We start from the raw sequence: 16,683 nt of genomic DNA, 5'->3' as shown, positions 1-16,683 counted from the left end.
GCTATCTTTGAACAGAGAAGTTGGAACATTGGTTTCAGTGAGTGAGTCTTGCCTTTTGACATCCTGTATCAGGTTTGCCAGAATTTGAGGACAAACCTCCCACCCCTAGCTACCACACACACACACACACACACACACACACACACACACAAACTGTGGATGAGTGCACTAGCTAGCGACAAGTGTGGAACCTAAATTTGCTTTCGGGAATACACAATTCCTTTTTTTGGGGGGGAGGGGGCGCGGGGAGGGGAACTATGCTTTTGCTTCCAATTTGAGGTACTCATGTCTGCTGAAGCCTGGCCATTTAAGTTGTGACCTCATTGGCACACCTCTCTGCAGTTTGCAGGAAGGTTGAATGGCAGACTGTAAAGGCTGCCAGAGAGCTCATCTTTGTCCCTGCAGCGAATGCCAACCACCCAGAGAAATAAAACACTATACCACCTTCAGAAACCCCACTACTTGGCAAAATCATATGAAGTTCTTCATTGCTGCTCTTACCATGGTGTGAATCCACGTACTTCTCTTCTGGCTGTGGAATTGGAGATTATCGGTCAGGTCGTGCTTGGTCAGGAGTAGCCTTTTCAGGCTTTGTCCTTTTACTTTCCTCCCAAGCCCCTTACAGGACTTGGTCTCAATCCAACAAGTGCAAGGAGAGTGGCTTTCACATGCCACGCCCTGGGTTAGATGTTGGGGAACAGTGGGAAGGAGAGGCCTAGCGTACGAATTACACAACTTACGTTTGCAAGTGTAAAATGAGGGGATTTTCCCGACTTGGTTTCTTGCCAGTTTGAGTTCCTCCCTGGCTTTTCAGGTCTGTCACTTAGCCCTGTTTTAGCTTCGTATCATTTGCAAACTGAGCAGGCCTGCCCCTTCTCTCGGGGAATGTGTGGAGCACAGTGTGGCTAAAGAGCACCAGGACTTAGAAGAACCGAGTTCCAAGTTCAAGTTTCGGAGCAGGTCCTTTAACCTTTCTGAACCTCCGTGTTCTCATCTGCAAGCAGAAGTATTACCTGGCCTGAACCGAGGTCATGAGTGAGAGGATCGAGGGCAAGAATGTGGCAAGAATGTGGGCAGAAGAGCCCCGAACATTATGAAGTGCTGTGCCAGTCAACGTACCGCATTCAGATTACCATTTAGTTAAAACTTGAAGCTGGTCTCTGGCTCCTGTTCAAGCAACAAAACTGTCCTTGAGGAGAATCAAGCATTTTCCTGGCAAGGCACCGGCCCTTTCCAAGGGTTTTGCCAGCTGGGAAGAGAGGAGCCCCGGCCGGCGGCAGAGCACGGAGCCTGGCATTGTGGAGCCTGCCCTGTCTACTGACCCGAGATCCTGCTGTGCATCCGGAAGGCCCCGTGCTGTTTGTCCGTCCCACCACCGATCCACAGCGGAGTTAGACGTGGCCCGGTCAAATACAGACAGCACCACTGTGTGGTGTTCCCATCACTTCCTGGGCCAAACTGCTCGACATACCTCCTGCCTCAGACCTGGCACAGTGTGACCCTCAGCCGTGAGACACTTTGCAAACAACCTTCAGCCATAAAATGGGTTAATTCTTTCAGGACCAAGTACCAAAGCATTCAGGCTGTTTCCTGGAAGAATTGGTACATTTTATTTAAAAAAATAAAATTTAAAAAAAAAACCTAACCTATTCCCAGAGAGCAGCTTATAAATAATCTCTAATAATAATAAACACAAAACAGGTTTCATGAAACGCCATCGTATAAGGACCCAGGATGCCCCAATGCCTTAACTGTTTTTCCTGAATAGTATGGGTCCTGGGCCTCCTCTCCCTGAATAAACACAGAACCCATCACTGTACATGCTACAGAGCCCACCGAGGAGGAGCGCCGTGACCTTCAAGACCTAAGCCGAAGTCCCTCAGGCGGTGGGGGGGAGTTTTAAGCTGGACACTTCCCTCTGGTTTCAACCAACGCATAGTCAGTGAACCTCAGTCAGAGGAGCGTTCTCTGTCATCTTCCTCCACTTAAAACAAACGTAGGGAAAAGTTCCAGTGACACTTCTGGTAGAAATAAATATTTTTATTATACTTGCAAGAAATAAAATAAAACGTAGAAATAATAGTAAAGGTTCTTCTAAGGATCTGAGAAGAGGGGAGTGGTGAAGACGTTTGCAGCATCCCTGCAAGCTGCAAAGGCCTGGATGTTACGAGAAGGATCCGGAGGAGCTGCTTGGGAGCAGGCGCCCTGAGGAGGCCGCGGCCGCAGCCCTCTCCTCCTGTGCGGGGGGCCCCAGAGAGTATCATTGCTCACTTACCACTTTCCACCTCTGAGAAATGTGCACTTCCTATTTCATATCATTGCCGGGAAATCTCCCCCTCCCCTTAAGACTACCAAGGTTTTTTGAAACATAGAAGTGTATGAATTTAATTAAGCCATGAGCCTCTAACACTTTGTCTGCTGTGAGCCTATCTCCAGTTTATTAAGGGGAAACATGATTTGCTTTCCAGGCATTCGTTTTTAACTAATTATTTCCAGAAGCACACGTTATTCCACAGCAAGGTACCAGGACTTCATGAATACTTGATTAAATGTGGAATCCCATCGGTCCATTAGCACTCTATGTGAACTACCTCTTAGAATCCTGAAAAGTGGGAAATCTAACTTATTTTTGTAACGTAAGCCAGAAGGTTTTCCCTCCCCTGTTCTGCTATCTGTCTTGTTCAGCTTTTCCCTCGCTTTAATTTTCCCGGCTCTTTAACATTTACTTGTTAGAACATAAAGTATATTCTATCTGTATCCATCCCCTCGGGGGCTTGTTTAAGATGTTTCTTCACTCGTGTCCTCTGTTGTTACTTATATCATCTTTCTCTTGACTGTGTAAGGGACATGGTTTCTCACCTACTCATGTGCCATTAAAGATGCAGTATTAACAAATTGGCTTGTATAAAAGTGTTGAAATTTGCGTTTATTTTGAAAACCTTAAGGCAGCCTTGCAAATAAGTACTAAAACTGTACTAGCCCGTAAAAATTGTTTGCTCTACTCACCTGGCGTAAATGGCTCAATGTTTGGTGTGCTCACCAGGATATTTGCTCATAACTAATAGTTGTTTGTGAAGAGGCAATGAGGTCCTCCTTTTCTCCCACAATATGGAGATACTGCTGTCCCCGCATTCATATCCGTGGTGGGGACAGCAGTGTGATGCAGAGTTCCCCATCCACGCTCTGTCCTCCTGCCTTGGGGCTGAGCGTGATGCACCCACTGCTCCCTCGCTCAGGGGCCCTGTTTTATAAACACATCCTTCCCCACCTGTTTTAGCTTCCTTATGTTGCCCGTGTCCATGGAAACGGGGGATTGCTGCTATTGAATGCAGTTCTGTATATATATATCTCTGGAAACCACTGCATCTCTACTGGCCTGTTCCTATGTAATCTTTGCATAATGTTATCCTTCTCTCTCTTCCATTTCCCTGTCACCAACCCTTATAGAGTCGGGATATAAGCCCAGAAGAGATAGATTTAAAGAATGAACCTTGGTATAAATTCTTTTCGGAATTGGAGTTTGGGAAACCGGTAAGTTTAATAGCCTCGGTGGTTATAGACATTTTTAAAAATCATGCTGTTGCTGCATTGTCGCTGCTAAGGAATCAGATCTATTTGTAAGGACTTCAGGGAGTGGGGTGCCCCGTGTCGGTTGTCTGGTTGTCCGGATGGGATTGCTAGTCTCACTCCCACCTGTAAGCTTTCCGTTGCTTTCACCAAGAAAGGTCAGTGAGCTCTGGATTTATTGCCAGAAAATCATGAGAGACACTCCGAGATCCTTGCTGGTCTTAGTCCCTCCCACCAGTAGCAACGAATACCACGTGTCTGAGGATGGCAGTTGGTCATCCGTTCAGTTCCTTGGCCAGAGTCCTCATGGCATACTGAAGATAAGTGGGAAAGGGCACCACACAGCCATAGAGTTTTGAAAAGCACCTGTGCAGGGAAGTGCCAAAGCCGGCCCCAAAAGGTCTCAATGCAGGTGTGACCTACGATGACAGCCCTGTGTCCTGTGACTTTCAGGGAATGATCTCTATGAGTTAGAATAACATTTCCCAAAATTTGAAATGAGAGCTAGGAATTTCAGCAAGTTCAGCATTGAGCCTAATAACATTCTGCAGCTTCCCCCTGGTGTGTCTGAGTTGGCTTTGGTACCAGAGGCTTTTTGGGCACTTAAAGGAAGGTTTCTTAGCCCAGTACTCCGAGGAGTATCCACCAGAAGGGAGAAGGGAGCTCATTTTCCCGCTGGAGATGACTGGAAGCTGACTTTGAAACTCCAGTTACTTTAAATGTTCACCACTGCCAACTGCAAAAAGAATTTGCAAGTGGAAGGTTAAGTGTATAAATGTAAAACATTCCATTAGATGTTTGTGTGAGACTTTAAGTATTGCCTCCAGTATTTGAATTACCGTGGTTTTATCTGCAGACAGGAATTAACTTTACAGTTCAGTCAAATGTTAAATTCCATATTAAGATGAAGACAAAGTAAGCTAGTGCTCTGGGATTTCTCTGTTGATTTAGTGATGCTGAGCTTTGTTTCAAAGTTCCTGCATCTTCTGAGAGGAGCACTGACTTGCAAACATGCTTCTTGTAGAACAGACAGACGTTCATTCCCCCCCCCCCCCCCCCCCAGGTCCCTCCTTGGACACTGGTTCCCAATAGCAGCTAAGCTGTCCTGGGTGAACAGCGCCACCTAGTGACCAGTTGAGAGGGCAGCGTCTAACAAAGTGTGCCCATCACTTCTCCTTTCTCTCCCTTTTTCCTCTGCTGTCCACCATACAGACATCAATGGGTTCTACCCAGGCAGTCTCTTCCATATTCAAATATTTAACGGTATTTTAACCTTTTTCCTTTTCTTACAACCTGCTCAGTTATCTCACAGAAAAACCTATTGATATATGTAGTTCCTCCCCTCTCCCCAATGATTGATATATATAATTATACCATATTTCCATCTGGGAAAACCAAAGCTATTTGCTTTAAATTATGCATAAGCAAAAGTCCATGCCATTGACTTTTGATGTCCACAAATTTCTAGCCGTCTCCTCATTGGCCAAATAAATAAATTAGATTTCCCTTTAATGTTAGCTTTTAGGAAACGTTTTTGAAATGTCTCTAATTAATCATTTGTTTCACCAAATCTGTCACTGAAAATCATTCTGGTTTTGTCAGCAAGAGACAGTTTTTCAGCCCCAGCACACACTAAGCGGGGGGAATCTGAGGAGCTCAGGGGATCGGCCCTGCTTCTACGGGAAGCTGGTCTGCGTGCCTCCATCCCATTCGTACGCTGAGACCTCCCGCCACTGGTACCCGTCCCCTGTTGTTCTAACTGCCTCTTACTTATTTAAAGAGATGCTTTTCCAAATGTCATCTCTCTCAAGCCACGAGTGTTCCTTACATAGACTTAGAGTCCTTGAAGGGGACTCTCCTTTTTGTGTGGGTCTTTTAAAGTAGTGAAAGGTAAAACTTCTAAAGACTTACCAAAACAACGTAATCGCTGTCTATCCTGAGGGAGCAGTGTTGAGACCACAGTTCCCATGGTCTGAGGCATTCGAAGGGTGGGCTCCTGTCTAGTTGAATGACTGGGTGGCACGCTCAGCGTTTTGGAAGAATGGGGGGTGGGAGAAATTTTTTCCTTCTTTTCACGTCTCTCCTACCCCAGTCGCTCTGGGCCATACAAGCGTAAGAGACATAAATGAAAGTGGCATAAACCAGAGAAGTTGTTTTCGAAGCAGAATGACATTAAAACTCCTACCAAAGCGTGTGGGTCATTCTTTCTGCTTTTTATCCCACACCCACTCGATCCCAACCCCACCCCCGAGTGAGGAAGGCCTGCCAGGACTTGGATGCTAGACCTTCACTTACCCTGGACCCTTTCTCCTTCAGCCCTTCCCTGAAGTCCACCCAAACACACTGACACTTCAGCAAGACACTGACCTGAACACCGTTCAGCTCGCACAGGTGCTGAGGAATCATATCAAGTCAACCCAGATTCCAGGGGCCATTTGGGAAGGTTATTTACAGCTAATTTAACTTGTAAGCACTGTCTTATCTTCTTGCAGTCAGTGCACGTAGGGAGACTGGGTGACTTTGAAAGGTCTGCTTCCCATCCGAACCATCTATGCAGTGTGTAAAGTGCTTAAAGAAAAATGACTGTTAATAGCACCTGCTTTATAAAGTGCAGAATACATGTCTACAGGGATCGCATTGCTGTCCTGTTGCTGTGGGTGGTGAATGCATCTTGAAATCAGATTACTTTTCATTTGCAAATTTATTACTAAGAGCCTAGGTGTTAGCTTTTTTCTCTCTCCTTCCCCCCTCAGAAATTAATGTGATTTCTATAAGTAAGCTCAAGGCAAAATGTCACAATGTAAACCAATTAGAAAAAGCTTCCCTAATTGGTTATAATGAATATAATTACAATATTCCAGGAGCTGTGAAGTGACAGCAGAAGGAAGGGGGAGCTGTGTAAGAGATTTCAAGCCTACGTGGGCAGAACAGAGGGTTCCCCTGGCGCAGTCAGAGCAGCTTGTAGCTTCCAGGTGTCCTACGTTCGAACCCCTCCCTCACTAAACGTACAACCGTTCTCCGGGCAGATTTCTGTTTTAGGCATGTACCCTAATTCTCTCTTGAAAAGTTAAAGGGAAAAGAAAAAAAAAAAAAAAACCCACAAAATTAGCCTTCTAGTCCGCTGTTTAAATGCAAAGTAGAAACTCTGTTCTGTAAGGGAGATGGAAGGTCTGGCTCTACCGCCACCTGTGTTAACATCTAAGCAAGCAGGGAACGATTTTTAAAATTACCTAATCACCCATTGGGTACAGTTGCCACAAACCACAAAAAAACACACTTAGTGCAGTTTGCCCTCCACTGGCCAGATCACCACATTGCTACATGGATGAAGCCTGCCTCAGAGATGTGGGCTCAGTGTCCATCTTAGTCTGAAAAGAACAATGGGGGATTTTAAAGTTTCGATTTTTGTTCAAATTGGTGTTAATGCTTTTTTTTTTTTCTTTGTGTCTTTTAAGTTTGCAATGTTTGGACTCCAACAGTGATCTGCTCTTGAGACAGAAACGTAGCAAGGAAGCTCCCCGTTAGCGCCCACGCCCGTGCTAGCTCCCCGTTGCCGAGCCCCGGTGTGCCCCCCTGTGTGTGAGCCGGTCTCCGTGTCTGTCTTTATGCTCATTTCTCCATTTCCTCCTCTGCTTCCCATCAGCCTCCCAAAAAGATATGGGATTATACTCCTGGAGACTGCTCTATCCTTCCTAGAGAGGATAGAAAGGTAATGCGTGCCTCTCCGGGGGCGGTGTGTGTGCTCCTAGCTGGTTAGTGTGAGTGTGCTGTGGGGTTTGGCTCTTATTTTCTTCAATCAGTTTTTTTTTTTTAACTTGATAACTTTTTATTTTTATTTTTTTGGCTTGGTGATAAATCTATTTAACAAAGTCTCTAAGATATATACCGATGTGTAGAGGTGAATGTGTGTGTGTTTTAAGCAATGACTTACTCTCCTGACATGTAGTGTTTGTCACAGTCACCAGACCCTGAAAAGACAGAAGCTAGGTATTTCCTCCCGGCAGGTGCTGAGGTATCCGTAGTTCTCGGCAGCCAGGAGAATAGAGTTCTGGAGCTCTGGTTACGGCGGGGCTTCTGTTTTCCAGGCCTAACGCTGCATTCCCTGTCCTCGTGGCTTTTAGTCATTTCCAGGGAGCTAGCTCTTGGTTTAATCATGCCATCTCTGCTTTGTTAAACTATCCCCCTAAACAGGTTCATTTCTCAAACATAACCCTCCATTCTCTCTGCCTGTCCTCGGAACTAAAACCCTCTTTCCCATCTTTCCTTTCTTGTGCCAGACTAACCTAGACACAGAGCTCAACCTCTGCCAGACAGAGTTAGAGGCAGACGTAGGGGAGACGGAGACGCTTAGCAAAGCACCCCGTGCAGACCTGGCGCAGGTACTTCTGTCTCCCTCCTGCCGCCCTGCTGTCCCGGGCCCTTGAGGAGGGCGGGCTGGCGCTGAGGAGGGCGGGCTGGCGCTGAGGAGGGCGGGCTGGCGCTGAGGAGGGGAGTGTCTTGCCGATGACTGTGGAGCTGCATGGCTTTCTGGCTGCTGTTTTCCTGTCCCTTCCCCCAACTTGGTTTTTCTTTGGTTTCTTTGGAGCTTGGCATCTTCCTTAAAGGGGGGCTTTCCAGATATCCGTGGGGTGGCTGGTGATTGCTGTCAGGGGGGCCCTCTTCCTTTCCTGCCTTCGCCTTGGGGTGCCTTCTCGGGGTTTCAGGGAGCCGTGTTTGGGCAGCTGTCATTCTTGCAGCCTTGGGAGGCGTGGCAGTGACTCTGCGCTGCTTACGCGCAGGCACTGTCAGAGCTTGTGGTCTGAGAGGTCAGAAAGTTCTCAGTGAAAAATGCGCTCCAGGGGCCAGGCCACAGCCATGGGCAGGCACCGGAAGCCCCACCTGTGCTGGCATTTCTGAGCGGAGCTGGGCCAAGCTGGCTTAGAAAGGCGGGTCAGAGAGAGGGGCCCAGAGACGCGGGCTCCCCGCGGAAGGAAAACACTCCGTGTGGGAACAAGAGGGGCCTTAGAGGAAAGCGGATCCTTACAGGAAACAGGAAAGGAATGTGGGCCCTGCTGGAGGCGGGGAGGCCGCAGACCAGGGCAGGGAACAAGGGGTGTGAATGGATCGTGTTCACCTTCAGCAGAGCTGGAGAGCAGGAGGGTCAGACCACTGGCATGAGTGACGAGGGCACCAAAAGCCATGTGAGTACAGGGGCGTAGCCCAGGGGAGGGGAGGGGAGGAAGCAGGGGTTACCGTGGGGAACAGGATGGGGATAGACAACACGAGCTTTGTCCAGACAGGGAGCCTTGGGGACATCAGTATGACATGGGAGAACGATGGGAGAACTTCATGCAGAGGGTAGGGGAAGGACTTGGTATCAGGGCATTTGTTTTGAATGTTGGTTGGGTATCACATAGGGAATATGCAGGTGACGGTTTGAAACCTGAGGCAGGTTCTGGGAGACGGGCAGAGGCTTCCCAAGGCAGTTGCAGTCCCTGAGGAGAGGTGGTGGAGGACATCCTGGGGCAGACGAAGACACCCCCCCCCCCCCCCGGGACAGATGGAAGCCTGTAGGGAGAGTCCTGTGGGAAGGATGAAAGATCCATTAGTACCTGTTGGGCTGTTGGTGGCAGCGGGAGAGCAGGGGAGGGTCAGAGAGAGCATTCCCCAAGATGGTGGAGGAGAGAGGAGGGGTGGAGCGAGAGGAGCGGCCTGAGCATGACCAGGTGCTCCAGAGAGGCCCCCACACTGGACTCTGAGGAGAGGTCAATGGGGTCGATAATCCAGAGGTTTCTAAAAGCTTTTGGGGCTGCTGAGTGGTGGGGGGGAGAGGAGTGTGTGGAGAGGGTCTGGAATCCCCAGGGGTGCACACCGATTAAAATGTGATCCTGGAGGAAGGCGATGGGGTGTCCCCAGAGGGCTCAGCGGGTCGCGCAAACCTCTTCCCCGCGGGAAACCAGGGCATCGTCCAGAGGTGAGGAGACCCAGAACGGGGCAGAGGCCAAAGGTCAGGTTCACGGAGGAAGGGGAGCAGGGGAGAGAGCAGGGCAGGCAAAGGGCTGGGCGGATGAATGTGCAGGTAAGAGGGGTGCCTTCTCTGAGGAGCATGCGGGGGAGAGGGTGGGGACCTCCTGTGGTGGAGGTGCCCTCAGAAATGACAGCCCAGCAGGCAAGGGCAGGTGGCTGAGCCCCTGAGGAAGGTCAGCTCCTTCCTTCGCAGTCTCTTCCTTTTTTCCTGGTGTTCCTTTCCTCCAACATCTCCCCTCCAGGTACTTTATTTCCCTTGTGACGGTCAGCATTAGAGATAGGAACATCTTTAAAAGTTAACTTTTTCATTGATTTATTCAACCACCACTTTATTTTTAAGTGCCAATATATTGAACCCTTTGCCTGTTTCCCTCCAAGATAACAGAAACCCTAAATAAACTACACAGTGTGTTCTTTTTCTCTGCATGTAGCTCTCGATTGTCCTCCTTTTGCACAGGGGTGTGTAACCTTGTAAAGCATTCCCCACTGAGGCTGAGGTGGTCGTTAGCATTTGTAAATCTGCATTTCTCCCCCTTTTTGCACTTTGAAGTCTCTGGGGGCAGACAAACATCTAAACCCAGTGTGGTCTTTCAAAATACGTTTTTGTGCATTCTGTACCTAATGCTTTGGGTGACCCTCTCTCTGGATGTGGCATCTGGGGCGCATGAAGGAGTTGGCAGGGGTCTGAGGGTTGGGGTACGCTGGGGGAGGGTGTGCCATGTCATTAATGCATGTTGGCCACATGGTGGGCCTGACCCCCAGTGGGCCCAGGAGGCCACCTCCTGACCCACCCGGGGAGCCGCGAGGCAGCCACTGGGAGGTCAAGGCCAGAGACAAAGAGGCCCCTCCCTCCGGGCCCGGCGACCTCTCCAGCCAGGCCCCCTCCACCCAGAGGCCCTGGCTAAATTAGGAAGCGAAAGGGCCGCCCTTGGCTTAGGACATCTGAGTCCAAATAAATCACATACACTTTTCTTTCTCTTTTATACGTTTACAGAGCTCAGCGGTCAGCCCCACTCCGGACATGTCTTCAGAGCCTCCTGGATAGTAAGTTGCCCCTTTGTTTCTACGGCTCCCTGTATGGACTGTCCAAACGGGAGAAGCTGGTGATTCGGACCTGTGTGTGTGTGTGTGTGTGTGTGTGTGTGTGTGTGTGTGTGTAGGCAGCAGTGTAGTGGATTTGAGTGATGTACAGTTTCGTGATAAATAGCAATTCAGTTCTGGCCTTCAATTTTTTTCTTCCGTTTTCTCCTCCTCTTCCAAGTGAATTTTGTGACGATTCATATTAACCTTGATAAGCTTTACCTTTAGATCGTGAGCGGATTGGCGTGCGTTCAGGATCAAAGTTCACCTCATTTGCTGATCTTGTAGGGGGAGGCGTGACTTTGGGAGCTGAGGGTGGGGTTCGGGTCCTTGGCCTGGACCGGTCACAGGCAAAGATGGGGCCGAAAGGGGGCTCACTGGTCTGTTTCTCAGAGGTGTGGCTTCATTAGGGTTCTCCCTGGGTAATGGCAGCCTTTCCCAAACCTCCTGCCTCCTCTCTTCCAAATCAGCCAGCCCATCTCCCAACCTGTGTCTCAGAACTTGGCCATGCAGCTGTTTTCCCAGCTGCCAGTGGGTCAGTGCTGCCCACCCCTGCACACACGGTAAGGTGCCAGCATTGAAGCCTGTCTGAGAAGCCCTAGCTGAGCCTCTCTGTACCCAGTCTCAGGTAGGAGCTGTTAGGACCCTGACTTCCGCTGCTGTGCCCGAATTGTGTTAATATGTTTGTATAACAATAAATCATACACTCCTCGAGAACCGGGTGCACCCGTAGGTCAGGGTGTTTGTTCTGGTGGGAGCAGCTCCTCATCTCATCACCGCGGTGTCTGTATCTTATGCTTCAAAATGTGACCAGAAGGGGAGGCAGCGCTTTGCTTGGTCCATTTGGGTTGGGCAGATCCACAGTAGCCAAGCTCACCTGTGCAGACCGAAGCCTGGCTTGCTCTGGATGCTGAGTGTATGGGTATGTGTGACAAACCGTACGGTCACTTGGGCATTTTGCAAGAGTAGTTTCATTTGAAAGTCGATTAACTGTGTTTGAAGTATTTCACTGGAAAATTGGAAAATACCCTTCCTCCTCTCAGGGAAGTGACCAATTCTCTAGCCAGATCTATTAATATTTCTTCTATAAATGTGTATGTTAATGGTTATGATTAACAGACCCCAGAGTCTGAGAAGAAATTGGGACGGTATATTAGGACAGCAGTTAGGGGAAAGTTTCCTATCTTAAAGGACAGTTCCATCTTTGAGAAGGTCGGTATCGTCTCTTGGGCTCACTGTTGGGTTGGTCATCTGGCCACCAGTGTGACAGAGAAGAATCAGAGTTCAGCTATATCCTCAGTCTGCCTGCCCCTCCCTCCCCACCCTCCCCCTTCACCTTGGGCTCTGAGGCTCACTCTGTTTTAAGGAGATAGCTGAACTATGCCTTCAGCTCCAAGGATGACCAGTCCCAGGTCCTCCAGACCCCAGACATGAACCCACAGATGACCTCAGGCTCTCTGCAGGTGAAGGGCTTCTTCAGGCCACAGCTCCCAGCAAACTCTCCTGGTCCCTCAGGTCACCTGTTGGTCAGCAACAAAGCTTGTCACTTTGGTGACCCTGACTGCCCAAAGCCTGGTTGGACCAGATCTCTCCCTGCCCTGCTGGTCCCAGGACTGCATAATGTAAGCCTGCTGCCCGCTCTCCCCTCTACCTCCTCGCCCCATTCCTCTCCCGGAAATGCACAGACAAAAAGGCTGTTTCAGGTGGCCTTAGCTTCCCTGGACCAAGGCACTATGCTAGGTAATAAATAGGAGCATAATTGTCCCTTAGTAGTTTGGGGGGTAAAAACAAAAAAAGGAATGTTAGTAAATAAGAATGTAAAGTGGGCCCTAGCTACTTTGGCTCAGTGGATAGAGTGTCAGCCTGCGGACTGAAGGGCCCCTGGTTCAATTCCGGTCAAGGGTACATGCCGTGTTGCAGACTTAATCCCCAGTAGGGGGCATGAAGGAGGCAGCCAATCGATGATTCTCATTATTGGTGTTTCTGTCTCCCTTCCTCTCTGAAATCAATAAAAGTATATAAGGGAGGGAGGGAGGAAGGGAGGAAGGAAGGGATTAAAGATTAAGAGTATTCAGAAAAAGAAAGCAGTGCCCAGTCTGTCAGTTAGGCACACAGGTCTTAAAAGAAGTGGTGAAATGAACAACTTATTCAGCATATGCTGTGCTCCAGGCACTATGCTTAGCTTCCGAATTCACCTCTCAACATTCCAGGACCACGCATCTTTTTAACCCGCAGTTTGCAGGTGAGGAAGCAGGCAGTGTGACACCCATGGCCTGCAGCTGGTGTGGGACTGAGTTGTTCCTCCACGTTCTAGGCCAAGGCGCTCTCACTGCACCATACTGACAATAAACTAGTAGCATCCCATAATTTACTGTCTTTCACATGAGTGAGAAAACCATTATGCAACTATTTGTAATACTGTATTAGCAGGATTGAGGGGCCTAATGCCGAAAAGAGCAAATGGCTGTCAGACTCTGAGGATTCGTGTGCATAAAGCTATCTGATGTGTTAATCTTCCCAGCACTCTTATTTCTATCATTGGAACAGGTCTCCAAAAACCTCATTTTTTCAGTCTTCCTCTAGCTCACTTGAAATATGTGGCAGGGATAGATGAGGGTTTTTTTCCTCCTGCTATTCGACCATTTGGGAATTTACTAGAAATTTGGGCTTGGTTTTCTCCCGGTTTGCTCAAATGAACCAGGTTTTCCTGTATTTGGAATTGGTGAGGAGCCAGCCTAAGTGCAGTGCCTGAGGCATAGCAAAGTGCACACTAAGTGTTTGCTGAGTAATGAAGCATCTGGAAGACTTAATTAACTAGAATCCAACTCAGCACCAAGGCCGGCAACTTGTGGACTGAATCTGGTTCCCTTCACCCGAGGGACAGGATGACCTGCTGAAAGAAACATTGGCAAAGGCTTGACTTAACCCAGGGGCTGAAGAAAGAGGAATCCTATGGCCCAGGTGCAAAGCTGTGGTCAGTGAAGAAGTGGTGGTGCTGCTCTGAGTCCACTTTAATATCTTGGAGAGACTTTAGTCTAGAAATTTATTATTAAGTTGATTACGTATCACAATATTAAAAGAACCTGGAAACAGAGAGGAAGGAAATTCACCCCTTGTTCCAATATCCTAATACAATCTACCAGTCCTTCCTCTCAAAAAAATATATTTTTTATAGTTGTGATCACAATGTATTTGTATTTTATTTCTGTGGAATTGCCAGATCTATTAATCAACAGTGTAGCCTGTTCTTCTTCCTCATTGCTTAGCATTTCAGCATTGGTAGGCTCGAATACAGTCTTTGCCTAACCAAAGAGCTTTACTTTAGATGGCCAGCAGGTGGCACTCAAGCTGCAGCTTTCCTAAGTGGTGATGGTGCACTAGAAAAAAACACCCTTTCTCCTTAATCTAACTTAAGATCAAAACACAAATCATTGCCTGGAGAACTTGATGAAATATTAGAAACTTCCCAAGGCTTAAAAATGTCTCATAAATCTGTGTGTGTGTGTGTGTGTGTGTGTGTGTGTGTGTAGGCATTTAATTTTATGGAAACATTTATTCCAATAATATTTATTGAACAAAGGTGCTAGACACCAGCCGTGCAAAGGCTAGTCAGTTAAACTGCCTCCCTCAAGGGAAGAACCCATGTAATGGGAGGCAGGCTTGTAAAGAGCCGTCAGACCTATTGCGGGGCAGGCAGTGATGGAGCCAGGAGGGAGGGAACGCCTGTTTCGTGGAGGAAGAAAGGATCACTTTACAGAGGAGCAGCCAATAAAAAGTGATTAATAATGACATCATAACAAATAGAAAAGGTAATTTTTTTTCATGCTATGAAAGGCTAGACGATGAACTGCCCTCCCCGAATTATCTAGATGCCATCTCCCATATCCAGTTAAAAACTGTTATTTTTTGTTTCTTCCTGAAAACACAAGATGGTTTTGAACAGTGGATTCCATGAGGCTGGAATTTTTTTTGTCTGTTTTGCTCCTTATTGGGTCACCACCTAAGAGAATGATGGATATGTAGTAGGTGCCTAATAAATACTTGTTGAGTGAATTAAAAAATGAGCCATGGAATGGCATGGTGAGATCTTCTCTGGAAATATCACTGGCAGCAGTTTGTAGAGATGATTGGAGGGAAATGGGGTGGGCCTGGGGGAGGGGTGGTGTGCGGATTGCACAGGTGTCGGGGAGTGGCGTGAGGTGGGGACCAGGGAGGCAGAGACGGAAGGGATTAATGTGAGTTGTGTCAGGATGGAGTAAGCAAAACGTGCTGAAGTTTGCAGGGGAAGGAGGGAGATGAGGGGGTGATTTTCAGGGCTCTCTGGCCTGGGTGATGGGGGGTAGAGGGACGGAGCTGGGTTTGGTTTGGAAGGTATTGGGTTTAAGATGCCTGAGGAACATCTAAGTGGAGCTGTCTAGGAGGCAGTTGAGTGTATGTATCTGGAGGTCAAAAGGAATGTCTGTGTGTACCTAGAGGTCAAAAGGGATTGGAAGGTGGACTTTTTGGACAGTCTCACCGCACCTGATAGTTTGGTAGTGGAATGAAATGGAGGCAGAGAGAAACAGATTGTCTCTTCAGGTTTGTAAAGTGAGCGGTTTGCCTCCACTGCTCACATTCCCTGCTGGAGTCAGGCTGGAATCCCTACCCGGCCAGTTAGCACCTAGGAAACATTTGGCCCTAACATGATTACTCTGTTCTCTCCCTTTATTCTTCGAGTGAGTTTCTGTTGAATCCCCTTAAAACTCAGCAGCCAGCACTGCCTCTTAGCCAGGGGGTCCATTCTCGTCACTGCCTCCTGCTGGCCTGCTCTTCCTCAGCCCAAACAGCCCCGCCCGGCTGCAGAGCCGAGCTCCTGGGCCTGGCTCCTTTTGGTGACTCGGTCTTTCTCGGGCAGACTGAGGTACTTTTCTCACCGCTCTGACCTGTTCGGACACAACTCTGTGACCTGTGACAAATGCCTTCCCCACTCCGGTCCTCAGTTTCCCCTTCAGTAAATGGACAAACGGTGTCTGTCTTTCCAATGAGGAGGTCTGGGGAAGGTAATGCATTTGGAAACACTGTACCAGAGCTTTTAGACGTTGTTTTTAGACAAGTTGCAGAAGTGTCACACATCTGGAAAAAGTAAGTCGGCTTCGGTATCAGAAAGAAAACAATTGGCCATAGCAAGTCCATCCTGAGAGGTTTCCTGAGGGCTTCAGGCTTGTCGTTCTGGTGGGAAGCAGGAAAAAATGGTGATAATGGTGGACTAAAGCCAGAAAATGGGGTGGCGTTGACAGGGAGGGGTTAAGGGGGGTGAGTTCTGACAGTGGGTGAGGTAGGGGAGGTGTGAGGTGAGCAGTCGGTGTCATGGCCGAGAAGTTAGGAGGAGCGAAGGGAGATGGGTCAGATGTTCTGGCTGAGGGTAGAAGCCACTTTGGGGGGTCGCTGTGCTGAGGTCTGGTCGCCCCAAACCAGAGCTTTCGAGGTGCTCCTCTCACAAAAGCGACCTCGGTCCTCAGCTGATGGTTGGCAAGCCTGAAGGACGCCTGTCCGTGGGTCTTTCTGCGGATGGAACGGACAGAGGAGACATGGGCTGAAGATGAAGGACAAAATCAGGAACTGCAGCCAAAACTAGAGGGTGGATGGTGAAAGGGAAGTTTCAAAAAGAGGCAGATTTCTTTTCAATTAAAAAGTTCAAAGGGAACTCCAGGTTAGATGACTCGAACTGGTCTAAATCGGCATGGCCAGCTTGCCAGTCTCCTGAAGGTCCTCCCCTCGCTAACTAGAGTGGGTGGCTTTGGTCAGTCAGAACGGGGACATCTGTGAATGCCCCTCAGGCAGAAGCCGCAGAGCCCAGAGCTGCGTGGGCGGCAGCCCTGGCCCCTGCCTGGCCCCGTCACCTGGGAAAGCCAAGCCTGTTTGTCTCCAGGCGGAGTGGGCCTCCAGGCAGAGCCCTGCACCAGGAAGGACAGCCCTCCTGAGCCCAGGCCACTGGCCACCTCGTCCTGCAGCCCTGCTCTCTCCACTGCGCCGATGGCCTGAGGTCATGGA

General features: G+C 48.7%; 1 protein-coding gene across 29 annotated transcripts in view; it reads left to right on the top strand.

The window, feature by feature from the left end:
- The window catches only part of SORBS1 (sorbin and SH3 domain containing 1), a 210,874-nt gene that overhangs the window by 156,668 nt on the left and 37,523 nt on the right, over positions 1-16,683 (top strand). For 11 of the 29 annotated variants that reach the window (XM_084903988.1, XM_084903984.1, XM_084903978.1 and 8 more), the window contains one exon: positions 10,568-10,617. In XM_084903988.1, the coding sequence (XP_084760114.1) occupies positions 10,568-10,617 (50 nt within the window). Of the gene's footprint in view, positions 1-3,447; positions 3,532-7,210; positions 7,277-7,844; positions 7,947-10,567; positions 10,618-16,683 lie in introns of all 29 variants that reach the window. The other 18 variants (XM_084903994.1, XM_084903995.1, XM_084903992.1 and 15 more) reach the window with 3 other exon arrangements.

Source organism: Pipistrellus hanaki (genome assembly GCF_964339955.1).
Source record: "Pipistrellus hanaki genome assembly, chromosome: 14".
NCBI classification, from domain to species: Eukaryota; Metazoa; Chordata; class Mammalia; order Chiroptera; family Vespertilionidae; genus Pipistrellus; species Pipistrellus hanaki.
The sequence above is the reverse complement of the archived record's forward strand: the minus strand, read 5'-3'. Positions and strand labels throughout refer to the sequence as shown.